General features: G+C 33.0%; 1 protein-coding gene across 1 annotated transcript; it reads left to right on the forward strand.

The window, feature by feature from the left end:
* Positions 1-8,806: 8,806 nt before the first annotated feature.
* Positions 8,807-11,049, forward strand: LOC127873407 (uncharacterized). Its single transcript, XM_052417255.1, has 2 exons — positions 8,807-9,032; positions 9,497-11,049. Exons 1-2 carry the CDS (start codon positions 8,828-8,830, stop codon positions 10,102-10,104), a joined length of 813 nt encoding a protein of 270 aa, XP_052273215.1. The 5' UTR covers positions 8,807-8,827; the 3' UTR covers positions 10,105-11,049.
* Positions 11,050-21,813: the final 10,764 nt, after the last annotated feature.

The raw sequence follows: 21,813 nt of genomic DNA on the forward strand, positions 1-21,813 counted from the left end.
AACAACAGAAGAACAGTTATGAAAAATGATGAGTTGTATAAAGTGGGAAGAAAGCATACTGGACGTGTGTGTTTTGTTGTATATTCACAATGATCTAATAAGATTGAAAAAAAAAAATACAAACATATTTTAGAAAGATAAACTAACATTAGAGTGAAATGTATATATAAGTAGACAAACATTATGAGAATTTTATCCGATTCCATTTTTGTTCAAAGATTTGTAATGTGTCATTACTGAGGGCTATTTCTTTCTCAATCTGGATTTTTAGTTTAAGACTATGGACAAAAACAATTAAAAGTTGGTACTTGTTTTTTGTACTTCATATTAAAGATAAAAGATGTTTAAAGGAAAAGTTAACGCGCGGACGGACGCACGCACGACGAACACAGGACCATGACATAAGCCCCGCTGGTCTTTGGCCAGTGGAGCTAAAAAGATATTTGGCGTATATCCTGATTTTGTAATATAGAACGAAAAATAACGTTTTTATTTGATTCTGTAGTAGAAACGAAGAAGAACCCTTTTCTTTTCAAAGTAAAAGTTTTCTAATTATGATTAATTGCCAGGACATAATTATGGGCCTTTGTTTTTGACATCTGATATCTTGTGAAGCTAATAATGGTGCCCTAATACGAATGATACATGACATGAAGTAAAACAAAACAAAATTACTGAATGAGTGTGTGTGAGATAGAGAAAATTATCAAAAAACAATGAAAATTTTATTTGCATATTAAATACAACACACTTTGACAACAAAAAGTATTGTTTGTATAATCAATATGAACATAAGTTGCTGTTAATATGGGATCCCCACCAGGATTTGAACCTGGATTTCCTCTCCATATAGAAAGGTGTGTTTGCTTACACTATAAGGATGTTCCAATTAACAGCAATAATATTGGTTACAATTATTTCTGTCAACTATATTAATTGTTTAATTAAGTCTTGACACAAAATGTGTAAATACACGTTTTAAGCTTTTTAAAAACAATTTATTCTCCATCAATTTTTTAAGGCAACTGTCACATTGATAATGACATGTATCATAAGGGCTCGCCTTTAAAGCTTCTCTGGATCAGGAACTCATGTTTTTCCACCAGCACTGAACCTGAAATCAGAAAAAGATTATTTAAAACCACTTTTTTGTAAAAGCAACAATTAAATCCCTTTTTTATTTCAATAAATTATTGATCCCCATAAAAATCTGGACACATAACCCAACAACTCGTTGAAAATGTGTTTGCTTATTCACATCTGTGAGTACATGTGTTGGTACATGTGACAGTGAGGCGGTAAGATACTGCAACAACTAAATCAAAACAAATATTCAAGTAACTACAATGGTATGTTTCTTATGCTAGCAATTAAGTAGCAAAGTAATGAGAATAACTAAATATGACATTTTGGGCTGCACAAACTATAAAGATCTACATATTGTTCAATGAACTTTATATACAAACAGGGCCGAGTTGCAACATTTTACAAGATAAAACGTTTGATTACTTGTACGGTAAGAAATAACACTGTTTAATTAATATAACATGCATCAAAATAATCCCAAATAGTTTAAACAAAAAACACAGAAATATTAATTGACTAGATAGTAGATTGACATGAACAGACAGTAAAATAGAGTTTTGGAATGGTCATGTTCATCAGATCATGTACAAAACAAAATTGGGACAATCATAGCTCTACACAGTTTCCAACTAGTATTTTCAATGTAAAAGAAACAGATAAAGAAAAAAAGATGTACACAGAACATATGCTTGGAAAGTTCTGGGATTATTTCATCAAAATTTCTTCAAGAAAGTATAATGTGGTGAAAAGTTTAGCTTAATAAAAAACACTTAACAATATATATATAATGTTACAGATATTCACATATAAACATTGGGGACGATTGAACTTTACCGGAACGCAACACTTAACATCAAACAGCGTACCCTAACCCTAACCCTTAACACCTAACACATACCAACAAACGCAACACCTTATAATCCTTTTATCGTATATATTTCCTTAGTATCGGGGGCTACCGCCCCCAAACCCCCGCTTTGTCGAAAGTGGTAAACAACTGCGTACCGGTAAAGTTCAATCTAGCCAAACATTGTTACTGAACTCAACAGAAAACACTTTAAAAGTTTCAATGACTTAACATATCGTTGTTGAAAACAAGGGGCGCTTGCTGCACTGGTAACACCACAATTATATAAGGCGATAATTTGCTCATAAAATGTCCATAATCAAGAATTAGGTAAACATTGTGGACAGTCAATCGTTTGGCATATGGGTGTTTGAACTAAATTGCATCCGATAAACAAAATGGCAGCAAAAGCTATTGATGCTATGTTCATTGAAAACCCGCAGAACTAGATATAATAAGCGCTTGGTGAAATCTACAATTAATTATGGTCACCATCTTGAAATAAAAAGTTCTTCAGCAAGCGTCGATTCTTTCTTGTGTCTGATGCGCAATACACAACTGATTGCTTATTATGCCACTTGAAGTGATTAATAGTAATAACACATTTAATTAATATATCAGTAAACTAAATCTTGCAATAGACTAACACTAGTATAAATTATTACATTTTTTGACTTGATACATTGACATGTGTATAACTATGCTGTTTACAAATTTAGATAAGAGTGGGTCTCACTAATCACTGCAAAGACACACACAGTCTAGCAAAGGCTACACAGACAAGTAAAGTCAGATCAAAACACAAATAAGTTAACCAGTGTATCCTTTATTCAATAAATTTAAGACTATTAGGGGAATATATTTAGGAGGAACAAAGATTTTAACATAAATAATAGTTTTTAATTGGTCTACAGTAGTTTTGATATAATTCCAGGCAAGTTATAACAAAGGCAATCCAAGAGTTACAGTGGGTTTATTGGACTTTGCAGCATGTGTTTGACTTTGTGTACCTTTGCTACACTTTGTGTGTGTGTTTTTGTAGTATTTAGTGTGAGCGTTACGGCATGTAAACAATGGCTTCTTTTAATTTTAGAGACATGTGATTAATGCTATAATGCTTCTTAAACTATGGAAAAACGTTTCGGTGTAATGTTTAGAGAATGTTTTTAATCATGTTATTAATTTATTGTAATTAACATGTACATGTTCTTTACAATATATTCATATTTCTGCTCTAATGATATGCATCCATTGTTCACAGTGATTTTTGTATTATTAGCTAATGTACAATTCGGATGTAATCATTTGGGACCTACTGGCAGGAATTTTTATGTGAATTTTACTGGTCATGATTAAATATAAACTAAGGTCAAAAGTGAGGTTAAACAGCTACGCTGAAAAAAAGAAAGGAAGTCTTCCTTAACTGGGCTGATCTTAACTGATCCTTGGAGTAAAAGTCAAGCGCTTAAACCAATGGGCCATCAGTGCTTCCATAGTCAGTGGTTTATTTTATACTTTATAGAAGCACTCCTTGAAATATCACACAATCAAACAATAAAAAAAGAACTCTCCCAAATTATTTGTGTCATTAAATGCAATATTGATAAATGTAAACATTCGATCTAAAAAGCTCCAATAAAAAACAAGAATAAAATAAAATAAAATAAAAAAGTAACCCTCAACTTGGCTAGAACCATTGACCCCTGGAGTAAAAGTCTACCGCTTAGACCACTCGGCCTTCTATGCGTATACAATGAGTGATGTATTTTATACTTTATGTAAGCAATCCTTGTAGTGTCACAAATTATAACGAAAACAGTCAATTTAAAGGTGCCAGTTAAAAATCAAGAATAGAATTAAAATAAGGAAAAAAAGTAGCCCTCATCAGGGCTAGAACCACTGACCCCTAGAGTCCTGGATTTAAAGTCTACCATTTAGACTACTCAAACATCCGTGCTTATTGAATGAAGGATGTATTTTATACTATATAAAAGCAATCTTCATAGCTTCACAAAATATAAGGACAACAACAGATTTCTCCAAATTATTCAATCGCTTTACGTTGCAACGCTTTATAATTTTCAGGCTTTAAAATCGTCAAAAGATGCATATAATGGCTATTTTAGAGCATGGTAAATGTTCAGTATTACTGTTTCCTTGCAAATATCATAACTAAAACCAAAATATGCGAATCTGAAACATTGTTTTGAAATTTTCTCAATTTATCAAAACGTGAAGATTTAAAATTAACTTAATGTCATAGTCCAAATAATTAGACGTAATCTACCGATGTATACATGTATCGACCTCATATTTATAGGATAGCTGAAATTATTCGCGTTCAGAATAAATCTGAGCCAAGAGTCTGCCAAAGCAGAAATCATCAAAAGACTCTATTGCGGTAGTTCTGGCTACCATAACTTTAAATGTCGCTTTTTATGATTTTTGACTGGCGCGACTTTATAGTTATGGACCAACCCCATTAGGAAAGTTAACCAAAAATTCTCGAAAAGTTGACAGTTACCAAAGACCGGTCCAAAACAGCTTTTAAATGCAGTTATTGGCCCAAATCAACCACTTGATCGGAAAGATTGACATTTTTCACATTTAACTGATATAATCTTTCACAAAATACTATCTTAAACATTTAAAATTTATCTATTCTACTTTTACATATCGAGAAAAACAGCGATGTGACAGACTTACTTAAAATGCGAATCTCACGAGATTTCACGGTCATATGACGTTATTTCTATTTTTAGTAACATACCATGTGCTCAAGTGTTTTCAAATTCAGAATGACATTTCCCGGTATTTTAGATTATTCTGGCTTGTTTTGTAAAAAAATTGTAATGTAAATACAAACTCAAAGTAAATATTATTTAAAACTACCTGATTCACACTGAAATCAGTCTTATAATCCACCAGACGTAAGTTGTTTATCACATATAATAGATTTCAGAAAACGAAAGCAATGTTTACAATTTCAGCAAATAATGTAAAGGTCGATCCGAAAGTATCCAAATGAAAACTCGTCACGTGACAAAGCGACAATGGCGTCAAAATTGTGAATTTCAGACTGATGATAGTTATTTTCATAAATTGTAAGATGCATTTGAAACATTTGAACCTTAAAATAATCCACCGATGCAGTAATTTATATTCATTCACCAATATATGAAGAAATGTATCCATGAAAATGAGCTTTCTTTGATTTATAGCGTGACATAAATATGTTATGACTCTGGTTGACTTTCGATACGGGGTTAGCTTCAGCGTACAGGTCTGTCAATACTATATAAACTGAAGTTTCTTTAGCTACTATTGCGGCAATTTATATTGCCTACATGAAGTCATTATTGATAATTAATACTATAGGAGTACTCAATGTCAATACTGGAAACTTTACATTTAAACAAGTGTAATTATGTTGTGGGAATTCACAGATTTACACTTAATATTATTTAAAGAATGTAATCTTGAAACAGACGAGCTACAAACAACACATTTTAATGTTTCTTCTTTACGTCAGGTTTGAAACCGTGGGGCCGCCATCTTGTTTTCAAAAGTAGTTCCAAATCCAATATGACGGCCGTCTTCGTACATCAGAGAGACGGTGTGGTGTAGCCCACTGTCCGATGCGTTCAGATTGGTATTAAGTATATTTTTAATAAACGTTTAATAAGACAACACGCATCTGCAACTGTCAGTGAAAAAGAACAGAGCCAATTTAATGGTCGCTGTCGTTCTGTGTTACATTACTGACGCCGTATCTTAGTTCAACTGATTTCCGTTAATTCAACGCGTTTTAACTGGCGTCCGTCTATTTCTCTATATTTTCATTATTTTATGAATTACACGACTTTTGTCACGTTACGAATTGAAATGATGACTACCAAATGACAAACAATACAGAAGGGGAGACTATTAAACGCGAAGATGCCGATTTGTACAAAGGTTGCCCTATATCAATACATTTAAAAATGTTTTCAATTATGTTATTTTGGTGGTGAAAACATGTTGTAACGTATTTGGTTGTTGGCATATGGTAACGCGTACTGCAGTTTTGCTAAAGGGTATGAACGCCATTAATAAGAAATGTAGAATAAGGAACACTAGCAAACACTGATTAACAATGTATTAAATATAAAGTGTCTTAAAACATTACACGATCTCGTGAGTGGAACGCCCAAATATACTGCGTGCATAACAAACATTTTTTACACATATATGCGTTATACACATATAACGCCCTTGCTTTCAGATTAGCTAAACGCATCAAAATGTTTTGTATCACAAGAGCAATTGTACACGTTGATTGCTTTGTGATGCAAATTATTTGTTTTCCTGTTTTCGTTCTTTTAAGTGTTTTATTTCAAAATATTGTTTCGGTATTAAAAAACGATGTAAGATAAATTTGAACGAATTTCTCCCTGTTTTAGTTGCGTTTTTTATATATAAAAAAACAACAGAAAAAAACAAATTTAAACTCAATCGTGTGTTGCGCTTCAGGTAGTAATGTCAGTACGCTGTGTATTTGTAATATGGTTTTATTAGCTCACTAAAAAGAAAAAAAAGAATTTTGACCAAGTAAGTCGTAATTGTGAGTTATGGGTTCACCCCTGTACTCGGTTGAAGACACAGCAGTGTGTGGCAGGTATAATAGCAACATAATGCATAAAGAACCGTCACCTAGATAAAATGTAATATATTAATAACATTGAAAGTACCAACAGATAACAAACTTTACACTTTTTCGCTAAATCACTTTGGCGTCGAATTTGGAAAGATATCTCCGTATTTGCTATATTTTTGATGATATTTTATTCGATGGAAGCAAATAGTCATCAAACAACCATATTGCTTTTATTGGTTATGATTGCAACGACGAAAACGTGCTAAAGAGCATAGCAAACCGGTTTTTTTCTCATGCTTTTGCGTGATATTCATTCTAACAATAAGCAATATACGTATGATGATAATGACGCAGAGGAAGCACCAGGAAGTAATGCAGCAGATACTAATGGTGCGCTGTTCAAATTTGTATTCCCGACGTGTGGAACGTCGAAATACCATCCACATAGCAGCGCATTTTCATGCGTTGTTTGTTCAAATTATTAGTACCCGTTTATGTTCGTAAAACATAGTTTGAATTATGACAGCATCTGGAATTGAGTTCTTGTTTGCATTAAACAGGATTTTCTTTCCTGTTTGCGTTTCTGTTTGTGTTTGTTTAAAGATAATTTTCTGGTCGTTACTGTCATATTAGACGAGTTTGATTGCATTTGCTTCCTGTTGTTTTATATTTTAACTGCCGTTGCCAGATCTTAACTTGGAATACTAATCATTCATGTGCGAGTATCCACTTCAGGAAGTTGTGTGATTTTGCTTTTTATTTGTAATATGGTTTCATAAGCTCACCCGAATATACGTTGTCCTAATTCAGTCGTAAAACACTAAAAACATAATGTGAAAATCGAATACTCACTTCCGTATCAAGCGGTTAAGGAAACGAGCAACACCATTTCTAAATTAATGCAAACAACGTTACAATAAACGATATACCTTTAAATATGTATGTAATTCCGTTGAATACATGTCACAATTGCTTATTTAATACATGTTTAAGCACGCAAAGCCGATAGTTCAATACATACCCGCAATAACATTCACTACGCGGGTCCAATCGAGACATCACAACCGAAAGGGAAAGTACTCGATTGCAATAGGCATTAGGCCAACATAAATTTTGGCATATGTGTTGGTATTAAAGGAATTGATAAATTATCGACCGATATGCACGGGGTATTCACAATAAAAATGTGTTTACCACCTAACGCGAGAGTGCGCGCAGATTTCTTATGCTATAATGTTTCATGCATACATTTTCTGAGAATCGGAAAAAAAGTTATTTAAAAAAATATATCTTATAAATGAAAGTATTGTGTTTTCACTAGCGAAGTTGTGTGCCTCATTTAGTAAAATATGTGGCAACTTAATGAAAAAACAACAATAAAATGTATGCAATATGGATATATTTGAATAAGTTAAGTTGATGTACGATTTTGAATTGCAATTCTACCTGTTTTTTTCCTCATTTCTGTTGTGTGTGTATTTGTTTTTAGGCGTAGTAATGTTAGTCAAACAAAATATTCGGAGCGCATGCATGTGGGATCATTACGACAGCCTCGTTCTTATTGTAAAGAAAAAGATCGATACAATGAGACACATGCTATGAGGGAACCGAACGATATACAAATAAGTCTAGACTACCAGTGTTGTTAGCAACGGAAAACCTTTTTACACGATAATGGAATATGTTTTTCAACTTAATAGTACATATAGAACTATGGCCCATTATTACAATATATTAAATTATCAAGTAGCGATGTATCTTTACAATATTGTAAAAACTATAAGTTGGAAGAAAGATTGCAAGTATGCTGAATCCAACTAGTAACATGTTCTATTGTTTACAACCATTGAAGGCTGAACATTGGCAAGGATATGAACAGGAATCGGGCTGTCTTGAAAAAAATCGCTACCATGGAATCGTGGTAGTTTTACAGATATAATCAAATAGAAAGCCTACAATTACTACTGGAATCAAGAACAGAAAGTTTAAATTCGTTTACAGAGACATAAGTAAGCTGGCCTTCAAGCGAATTCCTACGTGCGTTCTGTTTCATAATAAAAAAACCGCCGAGAAACAAAACAACATCAAAGATAAAGCTTAAATAAGTTTTATTTGTCTGAAATAACAATAATATTAAAATATTTATTAAACTGGGGTTGATTGTTTATAATCTCTATCAATATGAAACATATTGAAACATGAATATATGTTCTAATTATGTAATGAGTTCCCAAACGCGTTCTTAGTACAGCGTATGCATGAACATGGCGTTAATATCGTTGATGTTGATGGTACTATGTTTGGTAGTTGTGTCTGAAACAACGGAGCCCTTATGTTCTCCTTTCAACTACGAGGAGAAATTGTTGGAAAAGATGGTGAGAATGGAATTTAAAATGGAGCAGGCGTTGAAGCGTATTGATGATTTTGAAGGGCTCATTCTCAGACAAAACCGCACAATTCAAAGTGAGTTCATAACAGTTTTGTTAACACGTGTTAATGTCTTTTTTTCCTCCCTTCATTCAGTCGAGTTTTGCTTCAGTAACAAAACATTATTATAGAGTAACAGCAACGCGGAGCGACAACAATAGTATATATGTAATGATAAAATGCATACTATATTTCGGAATTTAAAAACAACAACAATTGTTTGGTTTTTCAGCGTGAATCAAAATTCGTTCTCAACGGCGTGCCACGGCCAAGTGGTATTTTTCAAATAATAAATTGTACAATTGAGAACTGTGAAATGCTGTTGTGTTAGGCATATTAGCCATCTGGCTCTGGGTGTTATTTTCCTTTCAAAATATTATTTCTTGTCGTTTCATGTCAGAACTCGATACTGACATACATGTACCAAAATATAGCATTTAATAGCATAATAATGTTTGAAATCTTTTTTATTTGATAAATGTATTTCACTTATTTTACAGGCGCAATTGGTACTTTAAGAGAAATTGAAGCAAGACTTGATTCCAAACTATCGATAACCTCAATTGGGGCATCCTATATCCGGTGGGGTCGATCATCCTGTCCTCATTCGAACAACAGTCTCGTGTATCATGGATTTGCAGCGGGCACTGCATATTCCTCTAGCGGAGGGGCCGCTGACTATCAATGTATACCGGCCGAGCCTGAATTGGAAACTGTGGTCACAAGAGCTGCCTATATAAGCAACATATACGGTTCAGAGTACGAAACACACGGAGCAACAGCCTTGTCTTCATTGGTTGAGCACGAAGTACCATGCGCTGCTTGTTTCACAAACGCTACAACAACCATAATGATTCCGGCGAGGAAAACGTGTTACAGCGGATGGAAACTGGAGTACCGCGGTTTTCTGATGACTGAGCGCGACATTCATGCTAACAACAAGCAATACGTGTGTGTTGACAAGGATGCTGAGTCAGCCCAGGGAAGTACTCCAGCAGATACTAATGGCGCTCTGTTCCACTTAGTATTCCCGACGTGTGGAACATTGAAATGTCCTCCTTACAACAGCGCATCTGCACTTGCTTGCGTTGTTTGTTCCAAAATATAGGCATACATGATACCAAACATGATAAGATATATGTTTATCATAGAAAAAGTATTGAGTGATAGCATGGGCTTTTGTTATATGTATATTTTTACAAACAATTATCATCCTTTCGGGCGTGTTGGAACGGTTGGAAACGTAAGTGGAAGTGTATGCCTGTGATCCGCACAAAATGCCTTTTTCGCAATTTAATTATTAAAAAAAATATATTCACTATGATCGCACGAATAAAATACATTTACAGTGATTACAGCCGATATAAATTTATTATGTTTTTCTAAAATTAAAGAACGAATCTTTTCTTAAGCCTGAGTATTATGCTGTCATAGTTATCCTATATTATTTGTATCCACGCTTTACACGCGATTATCCGTTTTAATCTTATAAAATTCAATACTTGCATGTATACAATGTTCTCTTCATTGTTGATAAACACTATTTTTAATGTGTTTCATTCATATGTATTCAATTTGAATTCACTTACAGAACCAGTATTGTTGTTGACGACTCATAATAAAGTATAATCAATTTAAACGATTACTATTTGCAAAAATAGTTTCGACAGTTGCAAATGTTTTGAACAGATAAAAACTATTCGGACGAGTCGTTAATATGCAAACAAATAAGGAAGAAATATATATAACAAATACAATTTTATATTATAACAATTATGTTTGCACATTTTGTGAATTAAACAAGTTATTTAGTTTATATAGTAAACATATATAGGAATCCGCAATTTAAACAATATAACATTACTGTTTGCATTGTTCTTTTGTAAGTGAATGCATGTTTCAATGTAAGTAAAGTAATATTTTAAGCGTAAAATGCTTTGTTGGAATGTGAATTGAACAAAACTGAAAATGCTATACAAATGTTATACAGTTTTATATGTATATGGTCAATGTTTATTGCCTGACTAATTGTGTATTGTGCAATTATATCTGATATTTTAATTTTTACTACTTTTTATAATTGTATATAATAAACAATACTCATTTATTTCGCTTTTGGCATCATTCATTTTGTTTCTCAAGTCAGACTTCTTTTGTGTACATCAATTAGAAAGGAATTTTATATTAAATTTGAATAGTAACATGAATGTGATATTAAGATTATACAAATTTAATACATTATACAAATGTAATACGCCTGCAATGTTATAAATTGAACAGTAGATCCATGCCAAATTTCGTATTTAGTATATTTTAATGAACGTTTAATAAGACAACACGCATCTGCAACTGTCAGTTATAAAGAACAGAGCGTAATTGATAATAAAACTGTCATTCAGCGACAATTTAATGATCGCGGCACAGTGACGCGCGCTGTCGTTATGTGTTACCTTACTGACGTCGTATCTTAGTTTAACTGATTTCCGTTAATTCAACGCGTTTGAACTAGCGTCCGTCTAATCTCTATCTTTTCCTTATTTAATGACTTACACGATTTTTGTGACATTACGAATTTAAATGATGACTACGAAATTATAAATTATACAGAAGGAGAGACTATTAAATGTGAAGATGCCGATTTGTGCAAAGGTTTCTATTATATCAATACATTAAGAAACGTTGTCAATTATGTTATTTTGGTGGTGAACATATGTTGTTACGTATTTGTTTGTTGGTTACATGGTAAACGCGTACTGCAGTTTTTGCTAAAGATTATGAACGCTTTTAATAAGTAATGTAGAATTAAGAAAACTAGCAAACACTGATTAACAATGTATTAAATATAAAGTGTCTTAAAAAATTACACATGTTAGTCTTAGTGTACACAATATGATTTATAAGCACGATCTCGTGAGTGAAACGCCCAAATATACTGCGCGCATAATAAACATTTTTACACATATATGCGTGTAATGTTGACGCGCCTGCTTTCAGAGTGGCTAAACGCATCCAAATGTATTGTATCACATGAGCAATTGTACACGTTGATTGCTTTGTGATGCAAACTATTTGTTTTCCTGTTTTCGTTCTTTTTAATATTTTATCTCAAGATATTGTTTCGGTCTTAACAACGATGTAAGATAAATTTGAACGAAATTCTTCCTGTTTTTAGTTGCGGATTTTTATTATAAAAAGAAGAAAAAAACACAATTAAACTCAATCGTGTGTTGCGCTTGTCTATAAAGATCACAATAAAGTGTACCTTGGAGACTTAACATGTAAAACTGAATGACCGAAACGTCTTGTGTGAGTCGAATACCGCACATTTAATTTGAGTCAACCAGTGTTGTAAGTATCGAAAAGCTCTTGAGAGTTAAGGGATTCGTTCGAAAGGAGGAATATTTTGTCCTAAAAATGACTACCAGGAAACTTGGTATTTTAAAAATAATTATAATAATAATTCTTAAAATTACGACTAAGCTTACCCATTTGCAATTTCCTTCTTGTGTTTGATAAATAAAAGAAAAATTAATGAACAGACGCCCGATGTCGGAAAAAAAACTTATTTGCATTTGTCTGAAATAACATGGTGGATTTCTGATTATTACTACGTTGGTTGATCAATCATGAGCTCAATCAACAAAAACATACTGAACCATGAACAAAGGCAATTATGAAATGCTAAGCTCCCTCCTGTATCACAGTATAGTTCACACTTTAACTATGTGTGTGATTACAAAATATATCCATGTATGCATTGAACTTTAAATTCCCTTCAGGCGAGCGATATAGGGACAGACGGGTCTCTTGCTTACTCTGTGTTATCGTATACATAATGGAAGCCATCAAGTTAACTCGCACAGAAGGACTTCGTACACCGGCAACGTGCCTGAAGGGCATCGTTTGAACAATAATGGCATTAAACCGTTGTTCTTCAGGTAGTGTGTTTGGTAGATGTGTCCGAAATGCCATTATTTAATCTCGATAAGGACATACATATACCAATACAACTTGTAAGAGCGTAATAATATTCTCCACCTACATAGTTTGCCAAAAGTACTATTCTTATTTTACAGACGCAATTAGCTCTTTAAATGAGATTGAAGCAAGAATGTTGATGTCCTCAACTGGAGCAACGTTTATCCGGTGGGGTCGATCATCGCGTCCTTATTCGAACAACAGTCTCGTATACCATGGATTTGAGGCGGGCACTCACCATGCTAGCAGCGGAGGGGGACGCAGATTTTCAGTGTCTACCTGCCGATCCTGAAATAGAAACTGTTGTCACAAGAGCCATGTTTAGTAGCAACACCCACGGCTCAGAGTACGAAACAAATGGAGCAACAGCATTGTCTTCATTATACAACCATGAAGTACCATGCGCTGTTTGTTTCACGAACACTACAACAACCATTATGATTTCAGCGAGTAAAACGTGTTACAGCGGATGGAAACTCGAATATCGGGGCTTTCTGATAACTGAGCGAAACGGCCTCGCTAACAATAAGCAATCTACGTGTGTTGATCAGGACGCCGAGGCAGCTCCGTGAAGTAGTTCATCAAATACTAATGGTGCGCTGTTCAACTTTGTATTCCCGATTTGCGGAACACTGAAATGTCCTCCATATAGCAGCGCAGCTGCACTTGCATGCGATGTTTGCTCAAAAGTGTAGTACAAACATGATCCCAGATATGACTTCGGTATTTGCTTGCATTAACATACATTTGCTCAGCCGAACGAGTGTGAAAGAACAGAAGGAAACATTAGTGAACGTTAACGACTATCCTCCGTACAAAATGTCATGTTCTTATGTGCAATATCAGTGTCAATGAAATATATATAACATGAGCGATCAAATAACAATGTGTACAGTGATTTTTAAATGTATACCCCAAATGTAAAACTGTTTATATTAAATTACGAATCTGGGACTGTTAATAAGCCTTTTCCGACTGCGGTCGTTAAAAAGTATTCATGTACCTTTATGTTTTATCACGCTTTATGCGTACAGATTATAAAAATATGTATTATTCACATTATTTCAAATGGTATGGACAAATCAAAACTCGTTTTGCTTTTGACGCCCTTACTCAATATCTAAGTATACACGAATTCATGTCTTTCTCTTTTTGCTTTAACGTCCGTAACGAAAGTTTTTGCCGTAACTAAATGAAATGATGACTACGGAGTTACGATCGAAACAATAAGGCGACAAAGGTAGGGTAACAATGTGAGAGCATCTGACGCGAAGATGCCGACAACAAGCAGCGGAATAAGGGTAATTAATCTCTACGACGGAAATTGCGGACAATATTCAATCTACCCGCAAAGATTTTTAATTCATACCAAAAGATAACAAAAACACATCGAGACTGAGATATTAGAGCTCGAAGAGTACGCATACCTATTTCAGCTACATATAACCAAGATAGCCAGATTCAAAACGGTAACGATCTCGAATTTGAATGTTAACTATACAGCATTTTCGGTTCCCGTAGCTGGCGAGAAATCCCAAACAACGAATGTATTAAGCGAAAAGCGTTTAACATATGGTATTCCTGCTACACCACAAATTTAAGTACCCACAAATTACCCAAGATTGACATTCGAAGTTCGACATAAGAACCCTAGAATGGCATTCCCTTTGGGATTTGCCGAGTAACTGATGCACACAAACCTCTGATTTGAGTAACTACAATTGTGGCGCATGACAAACAAACTAAACCTTCAAGTGGTTTACCTATAAAATATTACTTAAAGTATTTAGTTGCTACTTATTATATTTGCATTTGTAATAACATTTGAAATTGAACCAAATCCCGTTTCATACACCTCTATATTACAACATGATCCTGTGTCTTTACTACTCAACTAATTTGCAACATACTTAATTTAGATTAAGTTTTTACATTCATATACTATGTCATTTGAGTCAATCGTATTTTATACGCGCAAATGACACATTAAAATAAAGGGAAAAAAGGCTTGATAACAACATTTTTTCATTCCTTAACAGGTGCATCGGAAATCAAACTGGGTCGATCTTTGTGACCTCGTTTATCATGGATTTGTTGCGGGCTTTTTTATTTTCTAGAAGAGATGGGTGGAATACTATTAGATACTCCCGGTAGATCCTGAACTTAAAACAAAGTATTTCTGATGTTCCTAACGTATGTTGATAATGAAGCCGACGAAGCTCAAACAAGTAGGTCAAGAATAAGGATGGCGCGCTGTTTCTTTGTATTCCCGACGTGTGGAACGGTGAGATGTTATCCATATAACAGCGCATCTGCACTCGCAGACGTTTTTCGCCTTAAAGCTTTAGCACACATGAAACCCTGAAAACGCAATACCTAATACTTTCGTATTTGTTTTTCGAATATAAGTGATATCATCTTTTCCAAAATTATGTCTTTCATTCGTAAACTGAAATCGTATTGTCTTACATATGCTGAAGCAAATTATAAAAAATATAAGTAAACGCTTATTTAACGCTGATGTTAACCGGTAGTACGAAAGTACAACTTAGAAACAAGTAACGAAACTTGAACTTTACATAATCTTTTTCTCAAGAAGTCTTTTTTCACAGTTTAAATGATATTCATCGATACATCCTCATACCCTTATCTCACCGGCCGAGCTTTTTTCTACGACCGAAGCTTACAGTTTTAGTAAAAAGGTCGTTCTAGGAGCGCCAATGTTGTTTTTTTAAACCAAAACATCGCCAACCGTTGCGCAATGGTTAAACTATTTTTTTTCTTCTACTTTGGCTTTTGAATGGCGTCTTCAACGTTCTGCCGGCAAATCCACGGCGTCCTTGGAAACCCTATCGTTTACTAGGTAGCCGGTATGACTTGATATTTTACAATAACAACAATATTTTCATGCTGAAAAAATCCTTCTTAAGATACACTGTCCTTATGGTTTGGTGTGTTAAACTCGCAAATGTACACACGTTATAACAACATTGGTTGTTATACATAATAAAGGCTTGTTTTATCGACTTAGATATTTATATCGAAAACGCTTGGTATCATCATCATTTGGTTATTAAAACACAACAATAGGCAAACAATAAACTACTATATTTAATTATTATTAAATGCAATTTGTATATTAAAGGGGCCGTTTCAAGTTTGGAAAATCGACAAAATTAAAACAAAAAATGGTTCAGTTTCGCAAATTTTCGATGTAGTTATGATATTTGTGAGGAAACAGTAATACTGAACATTTACCATGCTCTAAAATATCCGTTATATAAATCTTTTGACGATTTTAAAACCTGAAAAGTATAAAGCGCTGCAACGCAAAACAATTGAATAATTGAGAGAGTTTTGTTGATGTCGTTTTATTTTGAGATACCACAAGGATTGCTTATACAAAGTATAAAATACATCGGTCATTGTATGAGTCCCGATTGCCGAGTGGTCTAAACGATAGGCTTTTACCCAAGGGGTCAGTCGAGCCCCGTTGAGGGTAACTGTTTTTTCTTTCTTTATTTGTATTATTGTTTGTTTTTTACTTGAGCTATTTAGATCCAGTGTTTACATTTACCAATACAGGGCATTTAATGACGGGCTTGAATAGGTAGATTCCAAAATCTGTGAAATGGTCCCTTTAAACTACACTTGCAGTGTATGGACTAGAGTTGTTTGAGAATGTTTAATTTTTTACTATCAATTGCTATTTTACCATCAATTGCTTTAACATTACAATATAAACAAATTTGTTTAAATGAAATATTTGTCAAACCATGGCTTCTTAAGTCTCTTATCACAGCTACTGAAAAATAGGTGACAATAGTTCATAAACTACACTTTGCCTCATTTCATTAAAAAAGTCAAATTCATTTAGTACATGTCAATATAATGACATGTTTGATTTTACTGCTTTAAGAGTGGGTCGATTTGGGTTAATTTTACTATTATGAATGTGCAGTATGAATGAATATTCAGAAAGTAAGAAAACTTATTGCGTCCAGAAAAAAACTGCTATCATTTTATTGACATGCTTACATTTCAAAAATAAATATTGAATAGTAGCTAATTCGGTTTAATGAAAATTGCAGTTGGCTGAAGAGGCATTTTCGAATTTCAAATAAGCAGGAGTTTGTACCTATGATTTTATGTATAATTCTGTATTTAAACCAGTCTACATTGTAAACCGTGCAATATGAAGGGCCATATCAAAACTTTGTCGCATTTCCTTTGTTTTAATAAAGATTTAACTATTCGACCATTTAATCTGACGAAGACTCAATTTTGGCAATTATTTCATACATTGGTAGTGTACTCTCAGTGTTAACTAAGATGGACCGTGGGCTAGTGGCAATAAAAGGCTTCAAACAGCAAAAGTTATTAGATCTACTGAGCTTCATGTATTTTTTAGCAGCATAAACCTTGTTGCTCGTTTTGTAATGTCACGAACAATATCGCAATGTGGAAATTTAAAGCCACTCACCTTGAAATGAAATAAATGTTAATCATTACACACAGCTGCAATTTGAAAGTGATCAAAATTGTTATTAAACCTATAGCCTAGTAAGGAAGTAATTTATCATTTTCTTTTAATTTAAAAAACGAAAGTAGAATTTCTATACGTATACGTCCATTTCGACAAACGCGAATATTTTTAAGTTTTAAAGCGAAAAAAGACGGATTTCTACCTTGTAACCACCAGATATATTTTAATTTGCATAGATCAAATATGTTTCTTATTTAAACTTAAATTTACTATGCCATGTTTTTCATTTCAAGGTGTTTGGCTTTAATCTATTGCACACAATTGTAACCAAACAATTTGTAGTCAAATTTTGATTTTGATTTCGAGTGTGTTTGTGCTTAACAAAGAATTGATGCTGCGACAACAAAGATAATCTATCGAACAATGTCTTCTCTTCAACAGTAAGTTACTTAGTAATCTGATGAAAAACCATGCGTGTGGCATGTATGTAGGCACTGCTTTTAATCTGTTTCAGATATCAGATGTTTCGTGACCACGGTTTTCCGTGTTATGAATTTAAAACCGCAACTTAAGAGACAGGAAGCTAATTCATTTTATATCAACTGATCTGGGTGTGCAAACCAGAAACTTATCTTGACATATTTTTTTTAAATAAAACGTTATCAGTAAAAAATTATTTTCCCTCACAAAGCAGTTCAACAGTATTTTCAATCACGAGTGTCAATTACGTATCTTGAAACGTTACACGTGTTTATCTCTGCTAAGATAAACATTATTTTTACAAAATACCTATGTGCAATATTTACGCACTTGCTTTTGGATTTGCTAAAATCATCACGTTTTGTCGTATCATTTGATCAATTCTCAAAGGGTATCGTTTATTGAGGAAACATGTGTTCATGTTTACGTTGTATGAGGTGTTTTATCACAGGATAACTTTTCGGTATAAACATATTTATCACTAGAATTTGATTATATATGATTCCTGTATGTTTTAGGTTTTTATTTCTGATTCAAGTTTGCTTTTGCCTCGCATTTGTAATAGTGCTTTTCAAGCTCACCCGATACAAATTCAAGTTTCTCTAAGTGAGTTGGTATCGTATGTTGTATGTTCAACGCCTTGTAACAGATCTTGTGCCTTGTGTATTCAGATCATATAAAGAACTGATACCTAGCATATATCTAATATATCTAATATACATAATACTATTCAAAGTACCAAACTATTACAAACTGTGAATATTTGTGTCGCAATAGCACGTTACCACACATTGAGGTCAAGTATGGAAAACTATATGCATATTTTACAAATGTATAAGCATTTTCCCATGCATTTTTAGAAAACAGTCATCAAGCAACCATATTTTTATTGTTTAAGCGATATGTAAGGTATTGTTCATACTTCAAACATGCTATTTTTCTATTTTCTTATTGAAAGTGATATGGTATTGGGTCTTATGTACTGACAAGAGGATGACACAATATTTCAAAAACAGAGTTTCAATATTTTAAATCAAATTTGTTCAGGTGAAATAAGCTAGGGCAATCCAAACCATACAATATATATATATATGTAAATAAGACTATTACAGCGTCTTTTTTACATTCTAGTTTATATTATACTAGATTAAAACTTTTTTTTAAATTTTGGTCCCAGTTTCATTAAATGGATATAACTTTTTATCATAATACTTCTGCCGCTGTGCAGTTGAATGGTTTTCTATCCGAATTCGTTAACATAGGGCGTGGCTGTAGACAGGGGGATCCCATAAGTCCATACTTATTCATTTAATGTGCTGACATTTTATCGATTAAAATAAGAAATAACAGAAATATCAAAGGTATTTGTATCAATGGCATAGAATATAATATTTCACAATTTGCAGATGATACAACAATACTGCTAGATGGAAGTGAGAACACAGTTAATAAAACACTCGATATCGTTTATCACTTCTCTCAATTTTCTGGTTTAAAAATTAATTTCGAGAAAACCCATTTTATTTGGATAGGTTCCTTCAAATAAAGCAACCGTTCGATAAAAACGAAATGGAAGTTGGATTGGGGAAATAATAATTTCAAAATACTTGGCATACAGTTTCATATTGACTTGGACAAAATGGTGTCGTTAAATTTTAATGATAAAAAAACAAAGTATTGCAAATTGTATCAAATTATGGAATAGAAGAGCGCAAACGACAATTGTTAGAATAACAGTTGTCAAATCTCTTTTATTACTGCTGCTAACAAATTTATTTTCTACATTACCAACCCCAAATTAACAAATATTAAATAAAATAAATAGCATGTTTTACAAATTTGTTTTGCAAGGTCTGCCAAGAATAAAAAGTAAAGTACTTATTAAAATTATTACAATTGAGGTTTAACAATGGTTGATGTCTTTTCGTATGTTAAAAAGTTAAAAATTCTATGGTTTAACAGACTTATTACATGTTATAGTAGTACATGCCATGGATTTGCACTTACCAATATACTTGTATTAGAAAAAATATTTAACTTCGGAAAAAAATATATTGAGTTATGTGTAAGACAGATGTTTAATCCTTTTTGGAAAGATGTATAATAATCTTTCGTAGATTTTATCGACCATTTACCAATAGACAATATCACGCAATTTCAAGAACTTCCATTATACTTTAACCATAAGTTTTCAATTGGACACGGACATTTTTATGTTCCTAGTTGGTATAATAAAGGGATACGATTTGTTAAAGTTATCATAAATAACAATCGAACATTTTTAACTAGAACGGAATTTGAACAAAAACAAGGCGCTAGCGTAAACTTTCTACAATTTGAAGGAATACTACAGGCGATTAAAAAATACTTAGGATTGCTTAAACTTGATAAAATCTCAAAAATGAATAATGATTATTGTTTCCCAATCATCCCGGGATATATTAAGCCTATATTATTGCACAATAAAAATAACTCACATATATATAACATTTTTATACACAACAATGAAATTACTACAGGCCAAGTAAAATGGAACAGCCTTTTCAGTATTGAAAGCTCAGAATGAACAAGTCATCATTCATGGGTATTTAAAATCACAAAAGATTCATAAAACTGAAGGTTCCAAGTGAGACTGACTCACAACATACTAGCCACAAATAATTTGTTAAAAAAAATAAAAATAAGAGACTAAGACAAATGTACTTTCTGTTAAACGGAATCGACTCTTGTCCATTTATTTTGGAGTTGCAATGTCATACAAATGTTTTTACATTACATCACATCTGATATTAAAAACATTGATAATAATTTTAGTTTTGATTGTAAAACATTTATACTGGGTTCATTTGGTAACCAATCTGAAAAGTATAACGTTTTATGTCTCGAAATAAAACGTTTTTTTTTTATAACTGTAGACGTAGAATTGTAACCCCTACAGTTCATGGTCTCCGAAGTAGCTGCAAAATAGCCTCTGCAGTTATACAAAACACGCATTTAGCCTATAGTTATAAAAGGTCGTGGGAATTGGTCGAATCTCTTTGAAACACTAATTTACCTTCATAATTATTAGTATGTTTGTGTTGTATTTTTATAGCATTTGCATACATTATTGTAACATGGCTGATTGTACTGTAATCTAATTTCTTAGTATTCCACCGATGTTTGTATTCAACTGTACAATTCATCTTGGCGAATTTATGGTAAAAAATTTATGGTACGTTTCGCCCAATCCACGAAAATATACATAAACAAATACTTAATGCGAAATGCAATAACACAGCAATTTAATACATCATATTTTAAAAATAAAACTTAAATTGAACTCAGTGTATTGTTACTTGACAAGGGTGAAGAGCCAGGTGTGGATAAATTTTGAAAAATGAAACTCCAGCATTTCTCTCAGGAAACAAATTCTTGTTCTTATCTGCTTTTTCACAGAACAGCAACCATGAATATCAAAATGATAACAATAATCACCGCCTTATAAAGTTTAATGTAAAGCATTAGAGATTTCAATCTGTTTGAGGGTAAGCCGAACCTAGCACTTAACTAGGCTTTAATTACAAACAAAGCGCCTGCCATAAACGATCTCAATCGAACCATGAATCCCAAAAAGCGTCTCGTGAGTCGAATACTTCACATAGTTTTAGTTTAAGGTTTCTGGTTAATAGTACTGAGCGAAATATGGTTCATCTATTACAGATATTACACTATTAACTTGGCGATATAGCAACAACTCTAACAATGATATATTTTATATACAAAACTACCTCTACGACTTACTGTCTTTGACGACTGAAATATGACAAAATTAGAGATATAACGTGGATACAAAATAACATTGGCAAAAGCTTTCGATGTCTTAAAAATAAC

Source organism: Dreissena polymorpha, chromosome 3 (genome assembly GCF_020536995.1).
Source record: "Dreissena polymorpha isolate Duluth1 chromosome 3, UMN_Dpol_1.0, whole genome shotgun sequence".
Lineage (NCBI taxonomy): Eukaryota > Metazoa > Mollusca > Bivalvia > Myida > Dreissenidae > Dreissena > Dreissena polymorpha.